Source organism: Danio aesculapii, chromosome 22, assembly GCF_903798145.1.
Source record: "Danio aesculapii chromosome 22, fDanAes4.1, whole genome shotgun sequence".
In the NCBI taxonomy this organism is placed as follows: Eukaryota; Metazoa; Chordata; class Actinopteri; order Cypriniformes; family Danionidae; genus Danio; species Danio aesculapii.
The window spans coordinates 21278827-21299336 of NC_079456.1; the positions used below are offsets into that span (position 1 = coordinate 21278827).

Here is a 20510-nt window from a genome sequence, read left to right on the forward strand (position 1 = left end):
CAACAAACAAACAAGCACACGTAAAGCAATGAGGCACTGCACTGTGGACCACCCTTGACTCCTTTGAATTAGTTTAGTATTCGTAAGGGTTTGATTATGCTGAACTGAAAACTGCGGCGTTTAACCTTGTGCCATTCTAAACCACTAAGTTCTTTTTAATCAAATAAATAAAGTTATTTTGCAAGACTCACAAGCTAAGTGAATAAATTTGTCAAAAAACAATGCTAAAGTCAGTTATTCTGCTTTTTTACCTCATTTCAGTAACGAAGGGCGCCTCAACATGCGAGTGCGGCTGAAAAAGAAGCGCTGCAGGACAGTAGCAACCTTCGACTCGAGACGCATTTAAACATAATAAAAATCCACAAGAAGTGGTTTTCAATTTGCAAATGATGTAAATATTATAAATGGAAACATTAGCTGCGCAGCTCCTGTTGGTGTCATCACTAAGGCCATGTCCACACTAATGTATTGTTGTTTAAAAGAAAAAAAAAAAATTCTGTTTTGACCTCCCAAGGTTATTATAGTTAATGAAAACGAATGAAAAAAAACAAAAACTAGAATTGAAAAAAAAAATTTTGTTAACTGAAATAAAAATAAAGATTAAAAAAACAAAAACAAACTAGAACTAACTGAAACTGTATTGAGTACATACGAAACTGAAACCAACTAAAATTATAGCAAACATGTCCTTCGCATTCATCTTTGTAAATGTATTGAATACATACGTTAAGCCTTTTAGAAGTAAATCTATTTACTTCGCAATGCAGGTGTTTGACCCGTACGGCGCCTCAGAGTCTTTAATCCTGATGGAATTGGCCAGATCAAGTCGGTCCTCCCCTAGTCACTCTCGATGTTGCTCCCGTGACAAAAACAATGGCTGGACATGACAGCAGCACAGTGACAACATTAAATACGACCCGAGCAGACACTTAAAAGTATTAATTTAACACGTGTGCCCAAGAATGGGTTTTATTTCTGTATTAGTGATCGCGAACAAATCATTCTTTTTAGTGAACGGGTTGAACTAACTCACCAAATTGAACTGAATCATTTGAAACATTCGTGTCTCCAGTAACGCTAAGCACTTATCCACAAACAGCTTACTTTACATGTCTGATACCCTCCTCTAACCCGAAATAAACCAATATATACAGAATTACTCAGTTATTAGAACAGTACACATCATCAGATTTAAGAAGCGGTGAACCAATAATATTGCGCATGTGTGATTCAGTGAATCGAACACAAACAGTACTTGACAGCCTGCTGTGACTAAACTAAACTTGAACACTTGCAGCGCAGTTAAACCGAGAGCTTAAATCAGAGGATCTGGCGAAATGCAAGTTCATTTCATGACAAAGTTGTAATGGAATTTAAATAAGTCAATCAGGCTTCAGTTGGGTTGCAAAACTTCACTGAAAATGTTGAATCTTGCACCCAACAAATATCTTAATTTACAAATTAGGATATTTGTATCCTAAATAATCTTCCAAATCTCTCTCTAATTAAAACTAACTGAATATGAAAAGAAGTCAAAACGAAATAAAAACTAAAATTAATGAAAAATCCAAAACTATTATAACCTTGGACCTTCCTTCCATCCACATTGAAAACATCGCCCAAAGTGGATAAATTTGAAAACGCTGTGTTTGTGTTGCAGATTGGACTGTGAAAAAGGAGGCTTTCGAAAACGATGACGCATTAATCATGTGATGCACTCACAAGACCAATTCAGCTAACATGATGGATAACACTGTAAAGCAGATGTTTTGAATGCTGTCCGTTTTGACAGCTTTTTTGAAAACGAATGTCAGTTTGTAAATGCTTCATATTTCATATCTCTTCAAAGGACACGGAATATTTTTGTATTAGATGAAAACACATTAGCAAATTTATCCGGATTAGAGTAGACGTAGTCTCAGAGGAGCTGACTGAAAAACCCTCTCCAATGTTTTACATGTGGACTGCAATACCTAGGTCAACCACAAGAATCCCTCTAGTCGAAACTAGTGGATCCTAAATATTGCACATTTAAAAAAAAAAGTATATTATTTATATATTACATTTAAACTGATTTAATAAATAATTTGTCTAAATTATATTAAAATGAAACAAAAAAAATGTGTTTTGAATGAGCATTTGAGTTTCAATCACTGAAAACTTGGTTATATCTGGTAACGAAAACGGGCTCACATTTAAAAATGAAAAATATTTACATATTTGTCAAACTAGTGCTGCATAGATGATTAAATTTCTTATGTCTTGAATTGACAAGAGTGAGTAATATAAAAAAAAATAAGCTTTTTATATACATCTTCATGATTGGTAAAGTGCTGGTGAACAGTGAAGTGCCTCGACACTTAAAAACAAGGTCTGCAACTAAAGGCGAACACCAAGAGGAAAACATGAAGGCAACTGGTGGAGTCAAGGAGTTTCCCGCCCAATCTGATAAACTACACAGAGCTCGACAAATATTAATACTTTCCCTGGCCTCTAAATCCCGTTTACACCATCAAGGCCAGAGAAAATGATCTACAAGGCTGTAATTTTGCAAGATTTGTAACCAAAAAAAAAGTGTGGGTGAGATTGAGGACTTCCACAATGCATGCTTACAACCTGTCTGGAAGAAGATATTTTGAAGAATGTTGAAAACGTGTAATTAAGTCAATGGCGACCGTTTACCAACATTAAAAAAAAAAAAAATTAAATCTTCTGTCTTTAACAGAAAAAAGAAACTCAAAAATAGGATGAACTAAAGACAACAACATTTTAATGTTTGGATGAACGTCTCATTAATAACCTGTTGTCATTTCCTCTAGGTGTGTCGCTTTAGCCTTTGCAGTCAGCACAGCAAGCAGTGTGGGAGAGCCAGGCAAGATGGCAGCGCTGGGCCTTAACTTACCTTTCATCTACACCCCGAGCGACTGTTCTGACCTTAGGCTCAATCCTTAACATTTATCAAAAAACAGAAAGAAAGACAGAGGACGTCCAACTCACCTCCTGCAGCGCCCCCTGCCAGTCCGGCACTGGAGAAACTGCCGAGCGCCGAATGTCCGTTGACCAATCGGGGGGCTCCGCTGGTGGCTGGTCCCGCTGCCTGAGTTCCAAATAAGGGTTGTAGAACAGAAGCTCCGCCCAGTGGGAAATACTGCCCCACTGCGGTGGCAGATGAAACAGTGGCAGCCCCGCCAACTTTCCCACTCAGGATGCCTCCACTGGCTGCTGCGGATATAAATAGATTTTGACTGGCCAATCCACTTACAGATTTCAGGTCCCACTCCCGCACTTTCTGTTTCTGCAGCGAACGCTCCGATGTGTTCACCACTGAGCGACCGCTGCCATCCTGACTGAGGAAGAGATTTGAATTTCCATAAGGCTCACGCTCACGCTCCCCTCTCCTCTGGGGTTTGTGGTCCGAGTCTGAGTCTGTGCCTCCTCGGGAAGCTCCGACACTGAACGGTGAGCCACCTTGGCGGATGTCTGGAGGAGTTGGCTTGGGGTCAGAAATGGGGGAGAAGGTGGATTTCCACTTGCTGGTTCCGGAAGAAGAGGATACCTCGCTGCTCACGCTGCTGGCACCTGATTTACGTCCCTGGGAACCTTTAAAGCAACATGATCGTTGATGCATATCCAGTTGTGTCAAAATGACAATGTCAACACTGAATCAAAAGACAAAAACCGACTTGCCTCTTTCTAAGTCTCTAACTGGTCCATCTCGGTCTAAGGAAATAGTAGCGATTTTCCGTTCAATTCTGAAGGAGAAAACAATAGATTTGATGGCCAGTTCACACCAAGAACAACAACTGCTATTAAAATCATAACTGTAGGCCCGTTTCAGCTTGTATTAAAAGGAACACTCCACCTTTTTGGAAAATAGGCTAATTTTACAACTCCTCTAAAGATAAACAGTTGAGTTTTAGTATGTTTGAATTCATTTAGCTGATCTCCGGGTCTAGCTTGACTCGTCTGTAATTACATGTATTAAGACCAGGGGAAAATTAAAAGTCAAAACATTTGAATGTGATGCTAAAGATCTAATTGGATTCAATGATTTATGCTATGCTAAGATAAAAGTGCTCCAACCAAACCCAGAGATCAGCTTAAATGGATTTAAAAATGGTAAAACTCAACGGTTTAACTCTAGGAGAAAGGTTAAATGAGCCTATTTTGAAAAAAAGTGTTCTTTTAAAGTCAGTCAAGTTTACATTTTTTTAATATAGAGTAAAAGAAGTTTTGTTTGCCCATATTGCTTTAAGTTTGTTGTGTTGACTGAGGTAAACAGACAACTGGAAGTAAAATCTTCTTATGGCAGTTGAGACCTCTCCCATTTGGCCTGCCACCTCTATATTCGGCTTTCAAGCCTGGTTACTGTTTAACACATCAGCTATGCTTAGTGTTGGTGACCTAGTCTGTTTTCAGTGACCTGACCAAAATTGGTTAGCCATGATGATAAATAGGCATTTCCACATGAACATAAATATGTCTCATCTGACAACTTGTGATCATACTTTAAGACCTTTCCCTCTTAAGTAGCTTATGAGCATGCAGAAAGCAAGCAAATGAAAAGGCCAGCGACTATGTAATATAATGTGTATTTATGTAGCGCGTTTATCGTGTATGGCCATACACCCAAACATCCATTGGATGATGCGAGAGCAGCCACAGGACAACGGCGCCAGTGTGCTCACCACACACCAGCTATAGATGGAGTGGAGAGACTAGATAGAGCTAATTCGGTGGATGGGATGATTGGGAGGCCATGACGGTTAAGGGCCAACGGAGGGAATTTGGCCAAGACACAAGGGCTACACCCCTACACTTAAGAGAAGTGTCATCGGATTTTTAATGACTACAGAGGGTCAGGACCTTGGTTTAACATCTAATCCGAAAGACAGCGCTCACTGACAGTAGTGTCCCCTTCACTATACTGTGGCATTAGGACCCACACAGACCAAAGAGTCCTTTCAGGATTATAAAGGTGTCATTAAGGTCTCATGAACACCTGTTTAAGTAAAGTGTTTTTGTTATTGGATCAATGAAAGAAAAAAAAAAAACAATTACCGGCTTGAACTAGAGGTGTCCGGGGCGTAACCATTGCCTTCTTCATCTGAACTTGGGGCGGAGGAATAGCGGCCGGTGCTGTTGAGCTCAACAGGACGCTCTCGTTTTAAAACAGGCGGCTGATCCAGATCCTGTCCACACGGGCTTCGGCCTGACTGCTCTGGGGAAGAGATGGCGGAGATCTCCAAAGGCTGGTTTATGTTGTTTACCTAGCCAGAGAGTGAACAATGAGGGTGTAAGCTGAAGAAATAATGCGTAGTACTAATTATTAGAGCTGTTCTGTTATTCAAAATGAAATCTGCAATTCTCATGCACATCTTGTCAGGGAAGCACGGCTCTGTGATCAGTAGTAAATCTTCTCTAAAGGCCAAACTCTAAATACACCACAAAGAAGAGACACGGCAAATCAACCAGAGAAGAGGAATGCTTTTATTGAGTCAACCTGACTAATAATCACATGACTCTGGAACAATCTCAGAGAAGGATTTATTTCAGACACTCGACTAAAACTGAGAAGAGTTTGAAGTAAAAATATGTTAATAAATGTGGTATTTTCACATGCTTTCAGATGTAGCAGGAACAGATCCATAGCTCACTGAGAAGCAACGCAAACAGCTTTCAAATTGTAGAATGATTATCTTCAATTTCAGGATGAAGCCAACTATAATTCACAATTTTTTGCGTACCTTTTCAGTGAACTATGCCTCAGTTAGCAAATTCTGCTTCATCTTAAAGCATGTTCTAGAGCTTCACTGCTGATTACAGAGCCGGTTTTACTGTAAAGATGCACATGAAAGTCTTTCATTAATCGTGAAGTCCTATTAATAATCAAAACTTTGAATCCACTCACCATTGAATTGATATTAAGTGGTGATCCAGAGGAATGACTTGAGCAGCCCAGTCCAGGAAAGACCCTTCTTTTGGGGGATCCACTCATGGGTACGGCTCCAGATGAGCTGCGCTTTCGTCGCCCTCGTTTTCGGCCCTCTTGGCTGTGGGAGCTTGCAGAGTGATGATGATGGTGGTGGTGGTGGTGATGGTGCTTACTGTGATGATGGTGACCATGCTTTACAGACCCGTGGTGCAGCCTCGAGCCTCCAGTGGAGGACGAGGACGAAGAGGAAGAGGAGGATGAAGAGAAAAAAATGCGCCGACGAGCCTCACTATCTAAGGGCTCTGTGTCGGATTCGGGGCCCTGCCGTTCATGGCCGTCCTCGGGGGGAAGCCTTGGTGGACCGTCGGCGTACTGGAGAACGCCTCCGGTGCCCAGTGGAGGACTGAGGCCGGAGCCACGGGGATGGAGACCCATGACAGGAGTGCTGTGAGGAGGAGGGGAGGCAGCGTCACAGTCTTGGTCCTCGGTCAGCATGGTGGAGTGAGACCCATTAACCAATCCTGAGCTGGAGGAGTACCCTGAGAAAATGAACTCTCATTTCGGTAAACTGGAGATATCAAAATTAGAGATTCTACAGCAGGGATGCCCAAATTCAGTCCTGGAGGGCCAGTGTCATGCATAGTTTAGCTATAACTTCCTTCAACACACCTGCCTGGAAGTTTCTAGTATACCTAGAAAGAGCTTTATTAGCTGGTTAAGGTGTGTTTAATTGTGGTTGGAACTAAAAATTGCAGGGCACCAGCCCTCCAGGACAGAGCTTGCTCACCCCTGATCTACAGCTACCTAAATTTTAAGGCCACTATTTTAAAGTATCTTAAGGAAAAAACTTCTTTAAAGCCCATTTCATTAGTTACATATATTCTGAAGCACAAAACAAAAAAAAACCTTAGGATATTTTTTAAAAATACCACTGATTAAAAAAAAAAGCTTTAAGATTTTTCATCCCTTTTCACCTGAAGCAAATCTTTAAATGAATAGAACTTGCTCAATGAACACTATTGAGATGAATTCTGCACTTTCACAGCAAATGCGTTGCGCATCATTAGCCGAGTGTGGCAATAAATCAATATTCAACCATTTGGATAGAGTTTGTATGTAATTACTCATGCTAAATCAATGTTTGGAGTGAACCTGGCATTAGAGCCATAGCAATAGGAGTTGGTTGTTATAAATCAGTGATTTCTAGAATATTACATCTTTTTTCCCAAGTCCCCCCATGGGGCTGGTTGTCCACAAAAGCACAAGTGGACACTATAATCCAGAAAATTTCAATGGGCAATCAGTTTAAGGGGCCAATCACACCAAACTTTAGAAAAGAGCAGTGTGCTGCACTTTTTACCGTGCTGTGCAAGAATTGGGCACTTTTCTGTATAGAGTTGACTTTTTTCAACTGCAAGCAATCAGAGTGCTCAGACAAAAATGCAAAGCACAGTTGGTGGTTAGTGTGAAGAGCTCATGCTTGAACAGCACGCAAAACAGCTCACAATTATTAAAAAAAAGGTTTCTCTCAATGCAGCTGGAATTGCTCACCAACTTGGTGCTGAACAGAGTAAAGATCTGTCTCGGCATTAAGTGTCTCAACTTTTAAATAAATTCGGACTGAAAGCCCCTTTGCAGTGATGTGCAGATTAGCTCATGTTTCAATCATTGCTGATATCTAATTTTGTTCCCAATTTATACAAAATAAAAAGAAATACAAAATACTTCCACTTGTGTGAAAGCACCTTGGTAATTTTGTTCGAAACTGTAGTATAGTCACAAAGAAATCCTTCAATTTTTAAAAGTGAAGACTAAACTGGTTCTAAAATTAAATTAAAAAAAAGTCAAGTGTTTATAGAAATGTTCTCCAAAATTGATCTTCGCTGTAGATGAAAGTGGCACTAAAATGAGGTACTGAAATCAGTGTTCTGGTTTCAGTCCAGTACATATCATATAGGACAGGGGTCTCAAACTCGCGGCCCGCGGGACGATAGTTGTGGCCCCCGCCTTAATTTGAAAGTTTAATGTCAGTGCGGCCTGCGAGTTCGATATGTATAGCACTATACAGTTTTGTACATGGAGCTGAACGAACCCACCAATCACAGTGGGGTATATGGCTTTTGGGGGCGGGGTTGAAGCGTTTTTTTTTTTCGTGCCCTTTTTTCCTTTCTATTGGGCACAAAGGGACATTCGTCCCACCGCGCTTCATTCACAACACTTCAAAAAAAGTTTAAGTTGCTGCCCAGTGAGACATTATAAATATATAAATGTATATAAATCAGTGCTTAATTAGAGCATGATTTTGCCGGATCCTGTTCCGGGAAATGTCAGATATTTGTATTTTTCTTTCTATTTATTTGAATTGATTCAGCATTAACTTGTGCACAGTGAATACCTGCATGTGTGTGTATATGAGAGAGAGAGAGAGAGAGAGAGAGAGAGAGAGAGAGAGAGAGAGAGAGAGAGAGAGAGAGAGAGAGAGAGAGAGAGAGAGAGAGAGAGAGAGAGAGAGAGAGGGAGAGAGAGAGAGAGAGAGAGAGGGAGAGAGAGAACGAGAGAGAGAAAGAACGAGAGAGAGAAAGAGAGAGAGAAAGAGAGAGAGAAAGAGAGAGAGAAAGAGAGAAAGAGTGAATGAGCGAATGCTGTGTGGATTGTGTGCGCGCACTCATGACAGTAGTCATGCGCTAGTTAAAGCAAAATTCACGATTAACTATTGGTTCTCATCAATATTTTACAATCACTCTCATTGGTTGGTATTTATTGTTTCGTGCACAGCGAGCAGAAAGTGATGCGTTCGGGCGGGATAAAAGAAAAGTAAGTAACTCAATGCAGCCTAATGTAGTTGTCTGCAGTCACATATCGACACCTGTCCATCGGCAATAAGAGTACACGGTAATCTAATTATAGAGTTACATCGTTATTTGTAGGTAATTTTCATCGCTCTACCTGCATTGTATTTTCATTGCCTCACACAATAAACATTATATATATTACTATATGATGTAAAATGACAACACAGTGTTGCTGTTTCCTGTAACAACAGCACAGCAGATAACAGTACATTTAATTATTATTATTACTAAATATTACTGATTGATTTATTTTCTTATTAATTTTGAATTAGTTTCATCTTATTTTGTGTTTAAAAATCCAATCTTCTCAAACCTCTTTATTTTTTTAAACACAAAATAAGATGAAAAAATAAACTAATTTAATGAGGAAAACCTAATGCGGCCCAGCCTCACCCAAACTCAAACTCAATTTACCTGGGGGCCGCTGGAGGTAGAGAACCCTGATAAATGACAATATTCAAAGGCAAAAAAACAAGGCAGACCTGTACCTGAGGTAGGCGTGAGAGGTGGCTTGCCATTGCTCTGTCCTGCTGAATTCAAAACCGGACTAGGAGTGCTCCTCTGACAAAAGAAAACACAACTTAGATCATATTTCTAAAATGTATACAGGAATCGCCAACATCATCACTACAGCTCACACAGATCCCTACCAGTCTTTCAGCGCGGTTTGGCAGCACCACACTGGCCAGAGGGATGCTGACAGGAAGTTTGCTGGGATGCACAGTGCTGAGGGGGATGCTGATTGGTAGACTGGTTATTGTGTCGCCGGGTGCAGTTGGGCTCTTTTCTTTATCGGCCTGTGAGTGGGGAAAGAGATGCTCAAAATTCTCCATAGATGGGTTTGTATTAGGGGTTAAACGGATCTCGGCTGATCCGTCTGGATCACAACTCATGAATTGGGATGCACGTAAGGGATGCTTAAAAAAAAAATCAAAAACGTAATAGTCGTTATTTATAATATAAACTGGCAAAAATATTTAAATTAATTATTGTTATCATTTTTAAACATTTGGTAAAGTTCCATTGCATTATATAAGTCATTCAGTTTTTCGTCTGCATCTGTAATATCAGTTCATTATTATGTTTTATATATATATATATATATATATATATATATATATATATATATATATATATATATATATATATATATATATATATATATATATATATATATATGTATATATATATGTATATATGTGTATATATATATATATGTATATATATATATATATATATACATATACATATACATATACACATATATATATATATATACACATACATACATACATATACACACACACACATATATTTACATTTATAACCTTTATGATTTAATTTAAAGACTGTCTTATTTGGAATGTTATTTAAAAAAAGATTTTTGATATATTTACAGTTAGTTATTAGTAAAATTTGTAATTTAGCTTTTGTCCTACAGCAGGAAATCGCTTTCCATTTTCACTAATAAAGTGCAGGAAGCATTATCAAGCTTATTTTTAGCATTGTTAAAATTGGTGACGCTTTAGAATGATGGTGCATTAGTTAATGTTTTTACTAACAATAAACAATACTTGTACAGAATTTATTAATGATAGTTCAACATTAACTACTGCATTATTAAAATCTAAAGTTGTGCTTGTTGACATTAATTAGGCTGCATTTACACTGCATGATTCAAGTGACCCAATTCAGATTTTTACTCCCATGGGGAAGATGCAGGCCTTGTTCATGTGGAAATTTATCTGATATGAATCTGATCCGCGTCCTCATTTCTTCAGTGTAAGCAGGTAGATCAGATTTTCACCTGTCAGTGAGAGTCGCAAGTCATAAAAGCGTAGCGAATTATGTCAATTTAGACGGTTTCATTTCAGAACAGACATCAGTAGAGTCCCAACCCTTAAATATCATACAAGAGGACTAAAAAGCTTTTATATTGTCATGTAGCACAAGTATTTAACCATGTAAACAAAAGAGAGAGTGTGCGCGGCCCGCCATGTAAACAATATAGGCTAAACTTAAAATGTTGCATGCATCACATGCATAAATCACGCCATGGAAATAACATTAAGATGCTTTCTGGTTTAAAAAGGCCTAGATTAAAATAAGACAGCCAAATGAGAACTTTTCTTTCATAAACTATAGTAAGGGTGCTTTCACACCTGTAGATCGATTGCTTTGTTCCGAAACAGGGATTTAAATTGTTACAATGTTTATGTTTGTTCGCTTTCACACTGAAATGTTTCTAAACGAACCAAAAGAGCTAAAATAAGGTCAAGTGCGATTAACTCTCCTCATGATTAGTCTCATTACTCACATGAGTTTTACAGTTTATTTTTTAGTCCCGCTCAGCTGTCATGCATCCTTATTTTAATTTATGATGAACTATAAGACATTAAAATCGAGCTGCCCTTTAATTTTGAATGGTGACACCCACAGATTTAATCACCAAATATAAATCAGAGGCAAGACTTTCTCATACATAGCCATTGCCTAGAATTATGCATTATAGGTTTTACATTATAGAGAGAGATAACAAATAAACAAAGACTGCAGTTCAGTCAATTTTCCTAACGGATAAACAGCCCTCGTTAATGGTTCAGCATGCTTTCACTTTCGTATTTGACATGAAACGCACATTTATCGGTAGGAATGGCATCCCGCCCTACTCATAATTCTCTCTTCATATAGCCGTATATGCCTATTACATATCCATTATACGTTGTGATATAGCCTGGTTTGTTAGTTCGTTGGATTGGATTGCTTTCTCACTACAAGCGATCCGCTCCAGAGTTCAGGCGATCTCAGACCGATTGATTGATTGCGGATCTGAGCACGATTGCCGGTTTCACATATGCCAAACAAACCTCGCTAACAGGGGGAACACACCAGGTTCGGACACAAAAGTCTAGATGTGAATGCACCCTAAAACAACTAGCCAAAATTAATAAAGAGTATTAAACCCTACGAACAGATTAAATACAGGAATGGAGAAAAGACCCTCTTTTATTATCAGTTGTCAGTCGGCGCCTGCTCTTTTTTTTCCTAGTCATTGCGTCTTTGCAATGTGCAGTGTAAATGCAGACAATCAGATACAAGTTTCGTTTAAAAGATGATGTAAGTGCGTCGTCAAATAAAAAAAAAAAATCAGATAGTCACAAAATAATGCCTTAACGAAAGGGGAGTTACTAACATGAACTAATGTTATTCGACTTACATAACCTAATAAATGTATTACTAATTCCTAGTTAATAATAGAAAGTACATTAACAAATAGATCATTATCTTAAAGTGTTACTAATATATTCACTAAAAACAATCTGTGCTTTCCTTGTGCTGCCTAACAGACAAAAAAAACCTAATCCATGCTTCAGAACCCAAAACATGATCCCAACCGTGACTTCTGTGATCCGTTTAACCTCTAGTTCACATAAGACACAGCTAATTACCCTATCTGTGCTCTTGGCTGTGGTGACTGCTTGAACTTCCGATGAACATGGTGAAGCCTGTTTAAAGCCCAGTGTTGGAGATGAAATGGCACCAGTGTCGCCCCTGAAAACACCCGTGAGTGATCAGTGACCAATCTATAAGTACTTACTCAACTAATCGGCTAACTTTCACTCACCGATGGATGTTTCCGAGCGCCCGAAACTGGTTTGCGGCAGAATCCTGGTTGAGGTGCCTTCGGAGGGCGATCTTAGCTGGAGAAAAGCGGGTGTAGTCGGGCAGGGGTTGTCCAAGCTGCCTGGTTCTGGAGTCCGGGGTTGGGGGCACAATTTCATGGTCTGGAGAAATGGGCAGGTAGTGGGTGAGGAGTTCGTTTTTGCCCATTGCGCTTCCGGTGCCTCTTTCATAACCTGGAGAGGCAGTGCCGTTGATGGAGAGTTCAGGACTGAGGCCGTTAAGCCCCATAGAGGATTGCGGGGTGAGTTTTGGGGTGTCTGGGTCCAGTGTGGGCCGGGGATCAGGGCCAGGAAGGGTTTTTCTGTAGGGGGACACTTCACACGGGCTGTAGGATGACTTAAGCTGAAGGAGCTCCTGCTGTCGCTGGCTCTTCTCGAGTTCAACTATACTGATCTGGAAACAAACAGCAGGGGGAGCCAATGATTCAGTGGAGGAGAGAGAGAAAACACACACAGACAACGGTGAGGGTAAAAATAGCTCTGGAGAAGAAGTTCAGACTTCTGTAAACAAGCTTTAGTTAGAACAGTTACAAAAGGATGGATGATAAGAGAAAAAACATCTTTATGTTAGAAAAACAGCTATAACGCATATTTACACATTAATAAATCTATAACAAACTTAATTTTACTTAGAATCTTGATTTTATGTGTGTGCATATACTAACATAAAACCAACATACCTGGATTTAAAATAAAACTATTAAAGGTGGACTACAATGAAAATCTGTGTATAGCAAGGCAAAGTAGAATAATAAAAGATCAAGATCTGGAAATGGGCATACTGTGAGCCTCAGAAACCACCGTTTCCTAGTTCTCAAGTAAATTCCACGAGTGGTAAACCCCGGTGGACAACTGGCCAATCAGAAGACAAAATAAACTGTGACCAGACTCACAGGCCATGCCCTGCTCATTTGCATGTATGCCTACTTTAGGTCATTCATCCAGACCTGACGAGCAGCTGCATCATCAAGAGCACACCAACTCATATGCAGCTCCGAGAGGATAAAAAAAGCTCTGAAATGATTAATATGCACGCCTCAGGCTGCGTTTGATAAGCTAAACGTTTTCAAGTGATAATTTTCCTCCTTTAGTTATTTTAAGTGAACATTTCACTTACAATTTATGTGGAATTTTTATTTTTAAAATGCGAACTCCAAATTGTTTACAGTGCGTTACAAGAGGCATTTTTAAAATCACTTCAGGATTCAAAATGCAAGATTTACACATTTATTCATCTCCACTCCGAAGAGGCATAAGGTATGTTTAGATGCATCTTCTAATTTATCGTGCTTATTGTGAAATGTGATGAGCGTGTTTCAACAAACACATTTAGACTGCTGAATCACTGTTTGGACACCCCTGACTTGATATATCTGAATGTAGGTACCTGGAGCTCCAGACAGTGGCGCTGTTTCTCAGAGATCTGTCTCCGCAGAGCTTCTATCTCTTTCTTCAGAGTGTCCCAACACAGAGTGTCCAGCTTGAGCTCCTCACAGCGAGCCTTCAGCTGACAAACACACAAACATATCAGACATGATCAATTGTAAATATTACGGTAAAGAAAGTAATATTGAGTGTATTTCTGCAACACTAAAGGCAGGGCTGATGTATGGTGGTCTCACCAGCAGCTGGCTCTGATCTCGAAGCTCGGCCATGTCATGCTCCAGCTGTTTGGTCTGTTCGCGCAGCTGCATGTTGTGGGCCGTGATCTCCTTCTGAGCCTGAACCAGATCCTCCACCGTCACCGCCTTCACACCCAGCTGAGAGAGAGGAGCGGCAGGACTTCAGATCATAGCACTGCCGACAAATGTTGACTAGAGAGACAGCACTATAGGGTGTGAAAAAAAAAGAGTCTTACCTCTTCTAGTTTGGACTGGAAAAGGTCTCGAATCCTCTCCTTGTGAGCATGACAAGCGTTGACCAGCTGCTGGGCTTGACCTGACAGTTCTGTGTGTCTCAGCTGTAGAAAGATGATGTGGACAATTAAACAAAACCATAATGTAAAAATGAAGTGCAGATATTTGTTTAGATTACAATTAAGAAGAAAATGTACACACACACATACATACACATACAGTGCATCCAGAAAGTATTCATAGCGCTTCACTTTTTCCACATTCTTTTTGTTACAGCCTTATTCCAAAATGGATTAAATTCATTTATTTCTTCAAAATTCTACACACAATACCCCATAGTGACAATGTGAAAAGATTTCTTGAAATTGTTGCAAATTTATTTAAAAAAAAAGTCTTTGCCGTGAAGCTCTAAATTGAGCTCAGGTACATTCTGTTTCCACTTATCATTTTTGAGATGTATCAGCAGCTTAATTGGAGTTCACCTGTGGTAAATTCAGTTGATTGGACATGATTTGAAAAGGCATACACCTGTCTATATAAGGTCCCAGGGTTGATAGCAAGCGGCAACCTCCCGCTCTCCCTCGGGAAGCCAATACGGAAGTAACTGAAACTGCAATTCATCAAAATTCCGCTAGTCCTGGCTTCATAATAGAGCAAGTTGCAATTGAGCCCACTGTTAAAATGACCAACTTTACAACAGAAAAAAAGGTGTTTACAGCCTGGTACAAAGAACGATTTTGGTTCATATAGCTATTATTACCCTCCATGACAACTGTGAGGGGGGTGAATTTTTTTTATAACTCATCTATTTTCTTTTATATTAGGTTATATTAAGTTTGCATAATTAAGGGCGTGGCCACTTGAGTGACAGCTAGGTCTCGCTGGTCGCAGTCACTTCACCTCAGCTGAATCCGGCAGATTAGCCACTGATCTCGGCATATTCATCATATTTTTGTTTTGTTTTATGTGGCTTTACACAGTCAGCTGCCTTTTGGACTTATTTCTTACAATTATCAGATGATATGGGATGCTGTGTGCACTTAATTGTGCTCACAAACCATTCACGTGGCCTCGTTTCCCATGTGAGTAAAGTTATATGGTTGCAAACCATCTCTATAAATGTATTTGTTTTATTTAAGATCATTTATCATTAATATTTTTCTTTAGACCCGTAAAACACTCCAGAATGTGACAGATTGATTAGCTGTAGGCTCTAGAACAGTCATCTGAGATGTTATCAAACAGTGTTACGCTGGATTTCATAAATAGTCTTGCATTTACTAACACAGGCTATATTTGAAGTGTTTGGAAGTAATTCGCGTTTTCCTCCTGTAGAAAAACGTCATAAGAACAATGCTTAGTGTTACTACAGTGCTTTTAAAAGTCTAAACACTTTATTGATATAGTGTGCAGCCAAGCACATGTGGTCAGAACACAAACGAGTCGCAGGTAATGAAGTATCAAGCATTTCTCCCAAAGTAAAATCTGTCTGCCAGGTCTAAGCAAAGTGCCAGCAGGCGTCTGTAGCTCCGCTCACTCTCCGCCTCTTTGCCCTTGTTTGGTATCCCGCCGTGGGTGCGATGACGCGTGAACAAAATGGCAACATGGCCGCGCCTACTTGTAGCTTCTTTTGCAGTGTTCAGAAACCTATGGGTGACGTCACAGATATTCCGTCCATATATTTTACAGTCTATGGTTGATAGTGCATGTCAAAGCACAAACCAAGTATGAAGACAAAAGAATTGTCTGTAGACTTCCAAGACGGGATTGTCTGGAGGCAGAAGGCTGGGAAAGGTTGCAGAAAAATTTCTGCTGCTCTGAAAGTTCCAATGAGCACAGTGACCGCCATCATCCATAAGTGGAAGATGTTTGGAACCGCACTTTGGGTGCATGTGACATGATTTCGGCTGGCAGAGCGCATGAAATTGTTTGAGACTCGAGCGAACAGTTTGCGTGGCGCCACTTTTTATATGAGTTGAATTTGAATCACTTTGAAGAGATTTTGTCTGAAACGGGTTCGACTGTACTGACATATTTATGATCCGTCCATGCTTGATCATAGGGATAACCAGATGACCAATAATTCCAGGCTAGAAATTGCAACAGCCTTGGAAAAGGAAGAACGTTTTTGTTAAAAAGTTTTGAAAAAGTTGAGGGATAAGTTAGTTAAAACCAAAAAGAGCAACCTAAAACCTTTCATTTTAGGTTGCTGAAAGAATCATTTGCTACTTTGTTAGTTCGGGGTTCTACTATGTTTTTTCGCGGAGCACTCATAAGTTTGTCCATTTCTGAAAGGATCAGTTGTTAGAAGCGCTTCAATAAATCACATGCACAGTATTATCATTATTTCAAATACAAACGCACAGCAAGCGATCAGAGAGCTCTCTAGAGAAAGTGAAACCACTTGCACTTTTTAGACAGCCTCGTCAACAACAACAGGACACAGCAGATTCTGCTTTTCTTCTCGGCTTTGTGGCCGTTCATGAAGACGATGGCAAGGTTTGTTTAAGCTCGGGTCAACCATGACTCATTATTATATGTGTATATTATAATGAAGTAATGTCTCGGCTGTGTATTTAAAAATGGCTCTTTCTTTGTTTTCATTCTCATGGCTTGTGCACATGCTAGTGATGTTTCTTTGTAAACCAATAGCGTCAGCTGTGCATCTAGCTCCACCTTTTGGTACCCTATTGTTGTGCTTTGTACCGTTTGGAAAGGGCTTTCCCTTTGGCTTTTGGTACCTTTTGACAGTGGAAATGGACATAAAAGCATTTCGAACCGTACATCTCAGTGGAAACAGACCATTAGTCACTGAAACATCTTTAGAAATAGAAAGATAATACATTTAAATTCAAGTGAAATATTGCAAAATTAAATGTAAATTTTGCAATTAAATTGTATATATTTTTGCTTCTCTTGGTTTTTGAAAATTTTCATTAATAATATTTCCTATCATATTCATTTGAATGTACTCATTTTTTACCATTATTGTACGTTTTCTTGTTAGATTAGCTCTAGCTTTGGCTTCAGTACTGTCTAAACTAAAAGTATAAGAACAAATGAGTGTGTGTGTGTGTACATAAAACACATTCACAATAAATAAAAACGATTCTTCTAAAAAGATAATTGCATAATACATTGTAAACATTTCTATTACAATTTATGTATATATATATATATATATATATATATATATATAACTAAGCAAAAATTACATATTATTGTTATGTCACTAAATAAACTCAAATACTTTTATTATTTAATGGTGTTATTAACATTATTAGAGTTTAAGAATATCAACACACACTAAGAAGAGACAGCTTTACCTTCTCCTGTTCAAGCGATTGCTGCAGGTTGGTGCGGTACTGTGGCGTCTTCATGTAGGCCATGAAGTGCATGTACTGGACTTTGATGTTATCTAGAGCACAAGTGACACGCTTTACACAAACTGACCAATGAAAAATATAACTAGAACAGATACACTTATGAAACCGAGCTGCTGATGATCAGTTTATCCAGAAAAACACACTAATTTACTCATTTAATTTACTCACAACTCATTTTTCGGTTTAACACAAAAGAAGATATTTTAAAGAATGCTGGAAACTGATAGTGTTTTCTTCCAGAGTAGGAAAAAAAGAACACTATGGAAGTCAATGATGGCAAATTTACAACATTTTCTTTTGTGTTTAACAGAAGAAACAAACCAAATGAGAAAATGACTTCATTTGTTTTTGCTGAACTATCCAGTGAACTCACCAAGTAGCGTCTGCAGACCGGGTGGAGTGGGAGCCATGAGAAGCTGGCTGGATGTGTAATGCTGCACTTTGGGAGGTAGCTGATAGAATGGACTCTGAGGTGACCGGTATGGTTCTGTGGATTGAGACAGACCACAAACGTCAAAGGTTGTATTTGTAAATCATGTTGAGCAACATAAATTGGTAATTTAAAGGAACCTCCACTTTTTTTTTTTTTTTTTTAAGTAAAACGCTTGTTTCACAAGACGTCAAGAGTTAAACTGCAGAGTTTCAGCATTTCTGAATCCATTCAGTATATCTCTGGGTCTGCAGGAGCACTGTTTGCTTAGCTTAGCATAGGGCTGGCCAATTTGGCCTTTAAAAAAAAAAAACTTTAAGGTTTTTTTCCACAAAAAAATATATATATTTATGATTTAAAAAGACCCCCGCCCCCAGTAATAAAAACGTGAGAAGTTAAAGGTAATCAAGCATATCATAATCATACAATATAATACAATATAAAAAATGCTAAAGAAAATACCTTCCTTCAAGAATTGTGCTAGCTTTCATTTGAAGATCAAATTTAACAAGATCTAATTACAATTGCATAAAACTTTAATAATAATAATAATAATAATAATAACAACGATAATAAAACCTTTTTTTAATAATATTACAGTGATGATAAACTCATATTGCTTGTATTATTTATTTTCCCCCAAGATGATTTATTTCCCTATTATTTGCTGTGCTGTTTGTTTCAACATGTTTCCCAGTGCTGGGTTGTGGCTTGAAGGGCTTCTTAAAAACATAAGCCGGATAAATTGGCGGTTCATTCCGCTGTGGTGACCCCTGATAAAAAACAGACTAAGCCGAAGGAAAATGAATGAATGAATGTTTCAACATGAACATACATTCAGAGCTTTATTCTTTTTTTATTTTGTGTTAAATCAGGTCATATGAATGACTCACGCTAGGCTAGGTACTTAGATTTTACTACTTTTATTTGCGTCGGGTCACCGCATCTAGTAGGTGCACTTATCAAGTTGTCACAGTGTTGATATTTACGGTACCTAGGAATGAACATCCTTTAATAAGCACATCTTGTCCATTCATTTTTTTACATACATTACTTCTCACTGTGAGAAATACAAGGTGTGTGACACACATATATTTATTTGTTCATTAATGTTATTACATTTGAGCTAAATGCTAATGGTTGAATACATGCTAAGCTAAAAGTGTTCTGGCCAGACCCAGAGATTGGCTAAATGGATTCAAAACAGAACAAAGCGTTTTTGAAAGACTTCCAGGGTTCATTAAGAATCATCTTCAATGCCTCCTCCTTCGTCTTACCCCAGACATGCTCAATAATGTTCATGTCTGGTGACTGGGCTGGCCAATCCTGGAGCACCGTGACCTCCTTTGCTTTCATGAACTTTGATGTGGAGGCTGAAGTATGAGGAGTGCTATGCTGCTGAAAAATTTGCCCTCTCCTGTGGTTTGTAATGTAATGGGCAGCATAAATGTCTTGATACCTCAGACTGTTGATGTTGCCATCCACTCTGCAGATCTCTCGCACACCCCATACTGAATGTAACCCCAAACTATGTTTTTTTTTCCATCCCTTCTTATTCTGTGAGAATCTTGGGTCAATAGACAAATCATCAGAAAAATCTTCCTTTTGCCACTTTTTCAAGCGATCAACTAGAAGTCAAGTTATAATTTGTTGCTCTTACAATTGGGATTGACAACCAGACTTTTGTCAGGTAGTGTACATACTGTTTTCTTGTGCTATTGGGATATTTTTTCATATCTAAACAGGAAAAACAGGTGAGTTTTCAGCGTATATGTTTGCATGTAAACATGCTCATTGTAAACGAAGATAATAGATGCTCTCACCCTGAGCAGGGGCCGCTGAGAGGGTCTTGGCGTGCAGCAGGTCGAGGGCGCTCTGGCTCTTCTTGTTTTTGCGCTCGGCTGCAGTTGCAGCTGCTGCCTTCTTGGGCCGACCGCGCTTCCTGTTGCCAAGCTTGCGGCCCCTGGTCAGAATTTTGGCCCGGCGGGGTTTGGGCGACGGCTTCACGGGGACAACTGGCTCCTCTTCACCACCCGAATCATGCTGCGCCTGCTGGGATAAAAAGAGGCTTGGTTTATAGATGTAAAGAAATAAAGACTTTATTTTTTAAATATATGCATAGTTAGATGGAATATGCTAATAAATGTACAAAGAAATACATAAAACTCAATTAGTAAATGAGGGATCTTGAAAAATAGATCATAAATATATCATTTTGAAAATGCATTTCTAAATTTAGAAATAGAAAATAACTGCATATATAAATTTTATACATCTAAAAATAATAAAACATTGAATTTTAAAATGTATAAATGGATAGAGATGAAATACAAAAATATATACTGCATAATTATAAATATACGCAGAT

The 20510-nt window shown here is 38.9% G+C and overlaps 1 protein-coding gene across 3 annotated transcripts in view; it reads right to left on the reverse strand.

Annotated features, from left to right (window-relative positions):
* Positions 1-20510, reverse strand: part of dot1l (DOT1-like histone H3K79 methyltransferase) — a 56385-nt gene that overhangs the window by 6800 nt on the left and 29075 nt on the right. For 2 of the 3 annotated variants that reach the window (XM_056448337.1, XM_056448335.1), the window contains exons 14-27: positions 19966-20194; positions 18086-18199; positions 17653-17744; positions 14329-14430; positions 14093-14230; positions 13858-13977; positions 12413-12864; positions 12237-12339; positions 9438-9584; positions 9276-9348; positions 5912-6474; positions 5062-5270; positions 3688-3752; positions 2998-3600 (exon numbers count right to left, since the gene is read on the reverse strand). In XM_056448337.1, the coding sequence (XP_056304312.1) occupies positions 2998-3600; positions 3688-3752; positions 5062-5270; positions 5912-6474; positions 9276-9348; positions 9438-9584; positions 12237-12339; positions 12413-12864; positions 13858-13977; positions 14093-14230; positions 14329-14430; positions 17653-17744; positions 18086-18199; positions 19966-20194 (3010 nt within the window). The remainder of the gene's footprint in view (positions 1-2997; positions 3601-3687; positions 3753-5061; positions 5271-5911; positions 6475-9275; positions 9349-9437; positions 9585-12236; positions 12340-12412; positions 12865-13857; positions 13978-14092; positions 14231-14328; positions 14431-17652; positions 17745-18085; positions 18200-19965; positions 20195-20510) is intronic. The other variant, XM_056448336.1, reaches the window with a different exon arrangement.